At 44.4% G+C, this 12,845-nt stretch overlaps 1 protein-coding gene across 1 annotated transcript in view; it reads left to right on the top strand.

Moving 5' to 3' along the window:
* The window catches only part of LOC116939489 (fibrillin-2-like), an 84,431-nt gene extending 74,192 nt beyond the window's left edge, over window positions 1-10,239 (top strand). Inside the window, exons 61-65 of the mRNA XM_032947916.2 lie at window positions 839-967; window positions 1,743-1,862; window positions 3,040-3,271; window positions 5,397-5,592; window positions 7,685-10,239. Of these exons, the coding sequence (XP_032803807.2) occupies window positions 839-967; window positions 1,743-1,862; window positions 3,040-3,271; window positions 5,397-5,592; window positions 7,685-8,119 (1,112 nt within the window). The 3' untranslated portion in view covers window positions 8,120-10,239. The remainder of the gene's footprint in view (window positions 1-838; window positions 968-1,742; window positions 1,863-3,039; window positions 3,272-5,396; window positions 5,593-7,684) is intronic.
* The last annotated feature ends 2,606 nt before the right edge of the window (window positions 10,240-12,845 follow it).

The raw sequence follows: 12,845 nt of genomic DNA, 5'->3' as shown, positions 1-12,845 counted from the left end.
TAATTCAAACCAAGTTCCTAGTGGGCTGGAGCCACAAAAAAACGTTATACTTTGTGGTTCCTCCCCCCTGTCTTCTGTAGAAAAGGGCAAAATTGTGGAATTGTTCAAAGGAAAATAATCCCAGTTGCATGTAAAGGTCATTAGCCAAAGGTGCAGCCCTTAAATGTCTCCCTCATCCTACTGCTAGCAGAAGAGCATCCACTAGAGGAGGGTGAGCCCCTCCAGAGGGTAAATCGCCTACTCTTTCACATTGGCCCGATGTCTTCGAATAAGTAGGAATACCCACACTTAACCCTACCGCATGTGACCTGGAAATTAGCTAACTGTGGTGTACTCATTTATGCTGTTGGATGAACAGTACAGGGTGGATTTAAGAAACATGCACCATCGTCTCAGCTGCGACGCTGGGAGATCGAATCTCACCACCGATATTCGCAATATTCCAAACATGAATGGCAACTGAAGTGTTGACATAGACGTAACAATAACTCAGAGTGGTATGTTTGATTTCTGTATGTGTGTGTGTGTGTACGTTGAACTTCTTTCGCACCGTACGCAGCCAACCGTGTTAATCTGAGGTACGGGGGCAGAACAACAAACTAAACACAAAAAGCAGTTCTAAAGAAATTCGTTTAAAATAATAGATTTAAAAGTGCATCGCTCCAGCAGCTGCCTAATACCAGAAGGAAGAGCGCTCCAGACGACCGCAGAAGCACGTCTGAAAGCGCCCAATGCAGCGATCGTCTTTGTTCGATAGCCAGCCAAAAGCCGCGGCGACGATGACCGGAGTTTGCCTGTGATGATGGTTTACGTTGCTTGTTGTTGTGAATGGCCACAGACAACAACGAGTGCGTGTCCCAGCCCGGAACATGTGGCTCCAAGGGTGTGTGCCAGAACTCTCCGGGCAGCTTCTCATGCGAGTGCCAGAAGGGCTTCAGCCTCGACAACAGTGGCAGCAACTGTGAAGGTAACACATTCTGCAGCACCAAGTAGTCCCTTTGTTGGGAAGTCGGTTGCACGTGCGTAACGCGCGGGCATAGTAAGCATAGAAGCTTTCGTATGGACGTGCACTACGACACAGCGGTATTTATTGAATTGCTGTCCCCCACATTTCATTCTGAAGCGTCGTTTTGTTGTACTGTGCACGTCGATGGCACGGCCCAGAGGGAGCGCATTTTCTATTTATTGCAGACGTTCGTGGTTCGCATCCCGTAGGCCGCCTTGGCTAGTACTACAGATATGTTAACCGTTAAATTTATCCCCCGTTTGCTTCACAGTGGACGTTAAAAGATCGTGTGATGTGATTCGAAAAGTCGTTCAATATTTGCCAAATAAAGATACCTGCAAATTGCTCGATCGGCCCTCCTCTACTGTGAAACTACTGCAGACTATGTCTGTGGGTGCCACGGTGGCAAGATGTTAACTACCTCGCCTGGTGTACAGGAAGTCGTGGGCTCAATCCTGACCCTGACGCCTGTATATTTGGAGTTTCCATGTTTCTCTCCCCGTGGACACGTGGATTTCTCTCCGGGTCCTCCGTTTTTTTCCTCCACATTTAGAAACATCCATTCAGAGTATTTGGCTGATATAAATTTCCACATGATGAGCCACTTCGTTGAGCTATCATTTGTGGCTAGGTCGCTTCTGAAAAAAGAGCTATATAACTCAGTGGGCCTAAACTGGTGAAATAAAATAAGTAGTTTAGTTTAATGGTGTACATTTTTATTTACTATTCTTTTCAGACATGGACGAGTGCTCTGGAAACCACCGCTGCCAGCACGGCTGTCAGAACATGCTGGGCGGCTACCGGTGTGGCTGCCCCTCGGGATACCTGCAGCATTTCCAATGGAACCAGTGTGTCGGTGGGTGCACAGTAGTCTGCTACGCAACAGCCGCCGAACAACTGATGACAACAGAGTTAATAATAAGATCGCAAAGGGAGATATGCAAGCCCCTGCGATTGCTTGCTCACGCCTCTGTTGGCGGCAGGGGCTTCTGCTTGGGACAGCTCTATAGAGGCCATATAGAGGTTGTTTGGCCTACTGTTCCCTGCCGGCAAGACGTATAGGGAAGAGGTGGGAGCACTCACACGTGACCCCACCGCATGCCACCTGCCGACCAACTACGGTGCGCTAGTTTCCTGAATTTACTTCTAGCGTGGTGGAGCGGCGACAGCATGCGCGGCTCGCAATTGGAAGGTTGCGAGTTTAAATTCTGGACAGGGTTTTGACTCGATCCCTTCATCCGTATGAGGTCGATAACACGAGGTCAGGCTTTCTTGAAGGCAGTTGATGATGATGGCCGCACTATGGAAAGACCCTCACCCTCTGCCACCAATGTTTTGCCATTGCCAGGAAGTGAACTCAGGGCATTGGGTTCATAGTGAATTGTGCTAACAGCTGCACCACGAACCAAAGTTGTAGGACATTTGTTTTAAAGGATTGCATTGCGGTGGCTATCCAGCACTGTGGCTCACACAAATGTCGCAAAACTTATTTCCCGTGTGCGTCAAGAGGGTGCCATGCCCTGGCTCGCCAGGAGAATGCAAAAATGTCGACTCCACCTGTTCCGTCCGTCGGGGTTAGAATGTTACACCCTCGCACGTGTGGCTCTTTTTCGGGTGCTCCGATTTCCTCCCACGTTTAAACACTCATTAAATGACCGATAACACCTGAATATATAGGGGACTGCAGAGCTTGGCCAATTGTTGGCGTCCACTCACTGCGTGGCTGACTTCCTGCTTGTCTGTGGTTCTTCGCACTTCTGAGTCATTCTCCTTCGTTGAGAATGAGTCAATACCGTTCCCATTACAAGTTGAAATGAATATTACCATTACGATTAGTTACCTAAGGCAAACCACGATGTGCTGCGTTGAGAGTTATTCGAATTCAGTTTAAGCGCCAGAGGCTTTGAGGTCCACGACGAAAGGCGTAACATAAATGGAATTATTACAATTATTATTGTTAGAAACGTACCATTGCTGGCCTTTAGCGGGTTTTTGCCCCCTTGTTTAATTTGCCCCCTTGCGTTTTCCCGCAGACGAGAACGAGTGCACGAACCCCCAAGTGTGCGGTTCGGCGTCGTGCTACAACACGCTTGGCAGCTTCAAGTGCGCCTGTCCAAATGGATACAACTTCGATCAGTTCTCCGGCGGATGCAACGACGTCAACGAGTGCTCACACTCCAAGGCGCCCTGCAACTTTGGCTGTTCCAACACGGAGGGCGGATACCTGTGCGGCTGTCCTCCCGGCTACTTCCGCGCCGGCCAGGGGTAAGCGGTCAAGCCTTGGCATCACGGTGGCTTTGAGATGTTAACTACCTCGCCTGCTATACAGGAGGTCGTGGATTCAATCCCGACTCCCTGTGGTCACCTGGATTTTTCCGGGGTGCTCCGTTTTTTTCCTCCGCATTTAGTCAACATGCGTTTCGAGTATTTGGCTGCTATAAATTTCCACGTGATAAGCCGCTTCCGTTGGGCTATCATTTGTGACCAGGTCGCTTCTGAAAAATAACTACGTTGCTCAGTGGGAACGTACCTGGTCAAATAAATAAAAAAAAACGTTTAGAATTCTTAGCGCAGCAGAGTGGGGGTGGAATTCCGCAGAGGGAAATACATTACGTATTTGAATACACAACGAATCCTTTGAGTTGCACCAACAGAGTCATTCAGTGCAGAGTTTGGACATTACGAGTGTTTTTGTACACGGTCCACCCACGCTCGAACGCGCTCGTTTCAGTTTAATATGCACTCATGGAAAGATAGATCGCCTGGAGCTCTTAGGTTTTCAAGCAGTCCCAAAATTCTTGGAGATCATTATTGAAAATAATTAAGTGTACTGCAGATGTCCCAGCACATGTGTCTATAGCAAGGATGGCTAACCTGGCAATTAAACAAAATCTGTGTTAAATAAACGGTAAACTATGGGACTGCATTGGCGGTACTCTAAAAGCACAAACTTCAGAAAAAATCCCCAACACGCTGCCTTATTACAGAAAATAATTATAACAGAGTAATGTTCTGGGCAGTGGTCCCTCTTTAGTGTGAGGTTATGTTTTCTAAACCACCATTCAATAACACATACAAATAAGGGACTGCGTTAGCAGTGGTGCACAACCACAAATCCGAGCGGCTTACCAAGTCCATCGTTAGCCCTGCCTTATAAGAGAAAACGCTGCTTTTATTAAAGTAGTTAATCTCACAGATCACGTGCGTAAAGAATGTTTGGCGATGTGGTTTTCATCTTCACTCTATCATGCCAAGTTACCACAAACCTTCACAAGTCATTTAATTTTTCTCTATCTGCCCGAGGCAGTGCCTCATGTGGAAGGGACTGTATATTTTTGAAGTGGTTGAACTTTTTTCAGCTTCTTACGAGATGATCAATGGGAAGTGTAAAGGGCACCATTGTTCTCCAGCGCCACGTGATTTCTGCTAGGGATCGCATCCTAATGCCACTATCACACAACGCATTCATCACCGATACTGTGGCCTGTAAAGGAGAGTTATGGGATAGGTGATGCCTTTGGGCAATATGCCCCTTTCTTCGAAGCAATATCACGCATTGGACAATTCCTACGTGAATCTTAATTCGTCTATGGAACGATTCCCACGTTTTAATCTCCAATCACTTGAGTGTAATTCTGACTTTTATATGCAAAGAATCGTCCTATAGAACACCATTAGTTTGAATGGAGATTAAATAAACCAAAATAAAACCAAAATTTATGTTTTCACCACTTTATCTGTGCAGTAGAGAGTTTCACTAATTCACTACCAAGCTGTTATATATCATACGCGCGTCTATTAAGAAATGTTAAAACACAATTGTTTTGATAGTTTACTGAATGCCGCCAGGAAACAACTGCGCACCTTAAAAAAAAATAACCTGGCAATTAGCTATTACTTTAGCACATAGGTGTGATGGCGAGACTGACATTCCTGGCAAATCTCCTGATGAAGCTGGTTGTAATCACTAGTGAAACTTCGTACTCAATTGGAGTCGTTGTGGCTTTACTCGCCATCACACCTATGTGCTGAAGTAATAGCTAATTGGCACGTTTTTCACATGACAACCCTTACTAAATAATACAGTACTAAGATTGTAAATGTTGTGGCTTTGCTGTCCAATACACCGGTGTGCTGTACTAATAACAAATTGGCATGTTCTCTTTATGTGACAAACTTTACTAATCGGCTGTGTCAGATGGTGGTGGGTTTAATAACATTTACGTGATCCAACCCACGTATTTTGTAAATTCACCGCCGCGCACCACCCCCCCCCCCCCACATGCTGGTAACATAACCCAAAGACACGACGGGTCAAGAGCGGTGGATGCGCAAATGATGGGCTGGGGGGGGGCGGGGGTTAATCACCCTGCGCTTGACTCCCCTGCAGGCACTGTGTGTCTGGAGGCAGCGCTGGGGGTAAGAGCGCGTACGGACCGGGGTCCGTGCCAGGGACTGGGCCCGCAGAGCTGCAGGAGGATGAGAACGTGCTGTCGTCGGAGACGTGCTACGAGTGCAAGATCAACGGCTACCCCAAGCCCAACCGCCAACGCAGAAATGCCGGGCAGAACGCGCAACCTGCAGAGGTATGGACAGCGCGCCCGCAGGCTTGACGCCTTCCGTGAGCTTGTACCCACCCAGCTCGGCGGTAAGGCGAGCGGGCGGCTCACAAATCAGGAGGTTGTGAGGGTTCGTATCCTGGGGAAGTCAACAGTGGTTGTCCTATGGAGAGACTTAACCCCACCACAGGAATGTGGAGTTTCCACCACTGGCTCAGGGATTTTAACGGGATATGAGCACCGCCTCAACGCTCGTTTGAGCATTGAAATCGTTCTGACCCATTTTGAGCACTTGAAATAACAACCTGGTGCCTAGGCGAAATTAATGCATGGGAACTTGGGGTCTCACGATGCATCAACTCATTAATTGAAATGAGTTTTTCACTCATGAGCATAAGAATGGATTACTTTCTATTCAGATGCTCTGCATTTAATGGGTTCAAGCGATTCCTGCTCCAACTAGGCTACTTTCACACTCACCACAATGTAAAATGAATAAAATCTTGAATCGAATTACAATCAAGAATCCTGACAATTAATCTAATCACAATGGGGGTGGCGAGGAAAGTAATTGAAGACCGAATGGGAATGTTAAGAGTTGGAGTAGATGCAACCAACCGTGCAGACCGGCCAGAGTGTCTCCAAACTCACTTGCATTGTCACAAGCAGATGATGTTTGTTGATGTCTGGACATGAAGAACTCATCACCTAGTAAATATTTATATAGCTTTCAGTGTTTTCTGTTCTTTCCAGTGAGCCACTCTATTTGCTTGCAAGCACGGATCTTGGGTTCCAATTGACAGCCACATGGCAATGTTGACGACACGTGCTATTTGCTGAAGAGTAAAACTCCAAACTGTTTGTAACGTATTTCACAAAGATGGGCCATTGTGTGATTATGTCCTGGAGAAATATGTAAACTAATGGAAATTGCCTTAAATGACCAGTTCAGAAATAAGACTGTTCTATCGTTTCACTAGAGCATTCTTAAGAATAATTATGAATGACAGGTTGAAAAATACAAATTGTTTCTTTACAATCATTGGTAGGCAAGAAAGACCTTGGAATTGTAGCTGACATTGATTATGAAAAAGGTCAACAGACCAGTCAGCCTCCTTCAGAAAGGCTAGTGAGTTGAAACATCACAATCTTCTTTTGAGAAACTAACCTATTGTTCATTATAATAAGGGGGCTGTCGGCAGGACATGTCGCCAGAAGCGATGATGTCCGATGCTTAAAATTAGGTGCTTGGAGACAGCCAGCAGTGTATTGACCATGGCGGTCGATTAATATTATGAGTTGCCTAAGTGAGCCGAGACAAACTCTGTGCCAGATTCAGATGCACACACGGGCTTATTTGAATTCACTGACCAATAAAACCCTCAACAATGGAAGGATGCTCTGAACTCACAGTTCACCGCTTTGGCAGTAATAATTTCCATTAAGGATTGCAATGGCCTTCCCAAATGTGATTGTGCCACAGTTCTGATTCTAAAAACATTTTTGTGAACCAATGGAAAAGTTGGAAATACTTGCTGAGCACAAAAGCACACACAGCTTTAAACATCTGAGGCTGCTTTTGTTGGCACTTCGAAGGAAGCCTGAATAAATAAATGCAGGGCAGGGCAGGGTGGCTCGAGGAAGATTTGTTGACGTTAAGAGCCCAGGGCTCTTTAAAATTGTTGCCTTGGGTGCAGCCATTTCCCTTGACATAAAAGAGACTCAAGAACATTTTGCATGTTTGTGCTAGGCAACTATTCCTAGTGTGTTGCATATCACACCATTGTTTCCTCCCATGCCTATTCCAATAAACAGACATTCAACGGATCGACCCGATTGATATAATGTAATTATTTTTATAGAGTCGTTATATCCAATGCCTTGCTTCATCGTGGCTTAATTTCCAATTGTGGTTGAATGTTTTATCTCAGCGAGACAAAAAAAAACCGATTCACACGGATCCATCGTCGTATAGGATCTGAACGAAATAACTTTGGGCATACATTCATCTACCCGAGCTCTCAAAATGACATCATTTTTATACCGCAGGGGAGTGGAAAAAATATGAGAGGTTAACCGAGCACACTCGTGGTCCTTTCTTCCCACCCACGTGCCGCAGTTGCGCGAGAACGCCACAGACATCAACATGGCCAGCCTGGACGTGGAGCGCCCCGTGACCGTGCACGTCAACATCAGCTCGCTGGAGGACGGAGACTCCATCCTCGACCTCTTGCCGGCGCTCGCCCCGCTTAACAACCACGTGAAGTACTCAATCGTGGCTGGCAACGAGGCGGGCATCTTCCGCATCGGTCAGACCCTAGCCGACGACGAGGGCGAGTCGGAGAGCCGGAGCGACCTCGGCAGCTCGCTGCTGCTGGCCAAGCGCAAGGCGGCGGCCGTGCAGCGCCCGTCCGCTCACACCCTCGAGGTCACCGGCGTGCCCACCTTCCGCCGCAAGGAGCTCCGGCGGCTGGAGGCCGCTCACGAGAAGGACTACCTCTCCGGGGAGCTCGGTCAGGCTCTGCGATTGAAGCTGCGCATCCTGCTGCATTGATCGCACCTGCCGCTCGTGCCCGTGCTCACGCACTCACGCACTCACGCGAGTGTGTGTGAGTGCGTGAGTGCGTGCGCACCACTGAGTTAGACAGCGGTAAGGGTTGAGGTAATTGCTGAGAGATTGTGTGAGGAATACGAGATTGGGAAAAAAAAAAACGGAGTGTTGTTATATGGGTGGGGTAGCTGGGGGAATAAAGGGTTGGGAGTTGATTGAAATGAAACTACCAATAATAATAATAAGAATGCATTTAGAAAGCTGCCTAGTGATACCGCGAGCACAAAGTACAATATTAACCATGTACATTGTCTACTCCAAAGAGCAGTGATGTTGTTACAAAATATAACTACGGTTGTGAAGTTGTGCGCCACACACTAAATAATAATAACAAATTGGCTTGAAATAAACTGGGTACTGTATTAAAAGTATTATATAAAATAATTGAGATATCATTGTACATGCCTTTTCTATTTTATTTTTGAACAATATTTCTGCCCCCTTTGTTTGAAGGTTAAACTTTAGCTCTGTATTTCTAAATTCCGTGTTATTCAGATTCAAAATTTTGAATGCAAGATGCCCAATGAGACTGTCAATTTTCTGTTAGCTTTGCATCAATACTGGAGTAAAATTACAATGACATTTTCTATAAAGTTGATCTCTTTGCATCATGATGGGCAAGACAAAAACTATGAAATGTTATCATACATGAATTGTAACAGTCAGGCTTTCTGCAATAAGAATTACACAATACGTTTTTAAAAGTGAATTGTGACAAAATGGTAATAAATGTCTGCCTATTGGTCAAAACATGTCAATGTGCATTTTCCTGGGTTAAGGCCAGTAATTCCAAAAGCACAACTTAATTAAGCAATGATGTATTGGCGTTTTCAACTCAAGTACTGCCAAATAAAAAATATATATAAAAATTTCCAGAAAAGTTAATCAATTCAGCGTGAAAGTCTGCACAGCCATTTGTGGTCCCAAAAGAAAGTGGTGCATTTGACGCCAGATTACAACAGGAACTCAAAAACGTGAAACAGGAGTTGTTTGGCTTACTCGCTATTACACAAACAGTTAATATGAATGCAATTGTTGTAAGATTCGCTAACAACACGCTATTTAAAAAAAAATGGTGCTAGTAATATGGTTATGAAGAATACTGCACTGCTAAGCCGTATTTCAAACGTACAAATGAATATGAAAGAATTACTGTACGTTTTGATTCTATAAATTTTTTTCTAAAAATACATTACATTATATACATTTTAAAAACTACATGTAAAATACTTTAATGTGATCTATGTTAATTACTTTCCATTTTTGAACTTGAAGCTCTTTGTTAATCACAAGCCAGCGTATTTTAGTATCTGTGGGGTTTTTTACAATTTTTTGTTAATTACTTCAGGGTTTTTGTGTGTTGTTTGCAAGGAAGAAATCATCATCTTGTATAATATCGGCACCGATTAAAACGACAGTGGGTAGCTGTAGAAACATGATGCTTTTATTTTTTTGGGATGTTTAAAGTCTGCAGTCGGTGATGATTTTCCACCTGTCGTCTGTCAAAAATGACAAAACCATGTATAAAAAAAACAACCTTATGCTGGGTAAAAGCTAATCTGTGACCTGTACTGAGGAATGAAGTAATAGACCACTGCAAAGACTGTTGATATAATGTTTTGTAATTGTCCGTAAACTGTTAATATTACACGGCAATAAACCTTGAATGAACAAAAAAACCATCGCAATCGGCCTCAATTTAATAAAACAAATTTTTGTAAAAGCACGGAGCTCAACACCAATACGAAAGGAATGACTCGATTGTAATGTTTGGATGCAAGCTCAGTGTCCAAGTGTCAAGCCTTGAATTTTAGGTGAAAAGGTGGAAAATGTGCTTAAAGCATTTATTTTCTTGAGGCCATGTGATCTTCATAACAAAATTGGATAATGGAAATCATAAAACCTACATTGAACATGAAAAATTCGTGCCACTCACAAAACTTGTTGGTTAACCAAAAACATCCCAAAGAGTTCAGTAATTATGTTGTTGTTCGTTTGAGAATTGTTTAAATTCCTGTATCGTCGTTCACAGCCTGACTTAATAAAAAAACAAAGCAAATATATATTTTTTATTTTCATATAGTCCCATAGAATGTAACTTGACCTTTTGAATAAAAGGAGGGGAAAAAAATAACAACCTCAAGAGTCTGACTAGAACATTAGGAGCTGATTCTCGATAAACAACCATAACACACACACATGCATTTCGCTTCATAAGCAAGGAATGTTCACCCCCACATTCAGTGGCTTGGGTACACATTCAATGTAAACCAGATGTTAGTAGCCAGTTGTCATATTTAGAATGCTGTGCCCAGCAGACCGCCTCTTGGAGCCATCCATCTTATTCCCTATACACAAACACACACGTAAAAAAAAACAGTGTGGACTGAAATTCTTTGCCATGTCCACTGCCAGGCCACCCAGCGGCCTGAATTTGATTGTATGACCGTGAGAGTAATGTTTCTTTTTACGGCCTGGTATGATATGTTAGTTACAATTCATTAAAATCTACACGTACAGTTACAAAAATAGCATAAAGAATAACAAGAGTATTTGAATGGTAATGTGAATGATCAAATAATAGCCAGGCTAAGGCATTCTTTGAATCACTAAACTCAAGTCACAAGATGCCTATGGGTCGCAGTAAGGGCGAATACATTTTTTTTTTACTTTTGATAAAAACAGAAAGCACGACTACACAATTTACGCATAATGCGAACACGAGTCCAAATGAAATTATGAGGAAAGGCCATCATATACTGTTATCTTTTTGCCAATAATAACTTTCACGGCACGTGCAAAACAACATCACTCTCTGATCTGCCTTTGGGCTGGGCCGCCTGTTGTTCTCACGGCGTGCGACATTTCTCCCCATGTGTTGCTGGGATTCAAATGTCAGACATTGCAGCGAAAGAAACACACGCGGTGCAAAGCGAACGCCGAATCGGAGACACGTACGGCGCGACTGCGAAAGTCTTCTCGGTCGTTAGAGTGACGCAGTGTCCGACGTTTCGCTCCACGTGCTGCTGGGAGCTTCGTCAGGATCTGAATTGAAGCATCTCGTGCTGTACAACCGGAGAGGCGACACCAGCACATGGCAACGCACGCATGTGTGTTAAATGGCAAATCAAACAATTCAACAAAATAAATCGGCTAAAATGAGTACGCAGCACAAAGAACATATTTTTCACAGACACCGTCGATCAGTGATGTAGAGCGCAATATCACATGGTATTTGTATACAGTTGTATAACCAAGCAATAGAGAGTCCCAATAAGTTGGCAGCATAACATCACTTCAAACTGGGGCAATAACAACACAGGAAGTCATGTGGGCTTGGAATAAGCTTAGCGGATGTCACTTGAGCAAGCAGATCTGGAAAGAGATACCGAATAACGAGAATAATGTGAACCAAGATAATCTAGTGGTTAGACAATGAGCCAATGTGCATGATGCCAACGATTGCATTTTTCCAGTCACTGAATAACGAACAGGACATTATCTGGGTAATCTTAACGCGGTATTTTCAAAAGTTGACAATGATGGCTGCTTTGGAGCTCGGAATAGCATTACAAAACGGCAGATATCCAAGCAGAATTGAGAATTTTTGAAAAGCTCTTTGCTCAGTTGCTAAGTCTTCCCGCGAGGCAGTTTCAAACAATTGTGCAAGTTATTTTTTTAAATCCCCCCCCCGCCCCCTCCAACACCTCTGTCCACCCAGCAGTATAAGTGAGTGGGTGCCCCACGGATAATGGATCGGCAGATAGCGGATGGTGGGCACTCCCAACTCTTCCAATGCATCTGGCCAGAGTGGACCAAATAACCTCCAGAGGTGGGATATCGAGGAGCTATGTCGAGCGTCCTCTCGTGGAGGCCCTCTTCCACCATCAGTGGGCGTGAGTAAGGCATTGCAAGGCGGCACCGTTACCTCATTTGAACATCTTCTGGGTTATTTCGGTAAAGTCACGTAGAATGGAGATAAAATAATAATAACAGAATAAAATTCTCACGACGTTTCGGCCACAACACAAGTAACCTTCCTCAGGTAAAGAAACAGGACTGTCCGGAAGACACGACGTTTTGGCCACAACACAAGTAGCCTTCCTCAGGTGAAGAAACAGGACTGTCTGGAAGACAGCGCTGTCTTCACCTGAGGAAGGCTACTTGTGTTGTGGCCGAAACGTCGTGAGAATTTTATTCTGTTATGTTTTATTATTTTATCTCCATTCTATGTGACTTTACCGAAAGAACCCAGAAGATGAATCCCTGCAGTCACGAAAGCTTTAAATCGAAACTTGTTTGAACACTTAACAAAGTGCACTTTTTCCAGCCAAGTTCTACCCACTGCTGGACAAAGGCCTCCCTACACCGTCACCATCCCACATGGCCCCATGATGCCACGCTCCACTTGAATCCTCCAGCTGACTTTATCTCATCACTGCATCTCCATGGCAGTCGTTTTCGTGGGCACATTGTCTGCTTCTGATTACCATTTCTGTTGAATGCCACAGATACGTGGAAGACTCCGTACAAGAAAGTACATTTAATACAAATCAGAAGAGGTGTCAGACAAGGAGGTGGTACGTTCGCAACAACACTATTTACAGGAAACTTTTAAACCTCGATAAACATATGCGCAAAACCAAATCCTAGTACAACAGCTTTTCTG

This window comes from Petromyzon marinus, chromosome 1 (genome assembly GCF_048934315.1).
Source record: "Petromyzon marinus isolate PM22_M1 ecotype Great Lakes invasive population chromosome 1, UKy_Petmar_22M1.pri1.0, whole genome shotgun sequence".
NCBI classification, from domain to species: Eukaryota; Metazoa; Chordata; class Hyperoartia; order Petromyzontiformes; family Petromyzontidae; genus Petromyzon; species Petromyzon marinus.
Note: the sequence above shows the minus strand (reverse complement) of the source record. Positions and strands in the feature narration are given on the sequence as shown.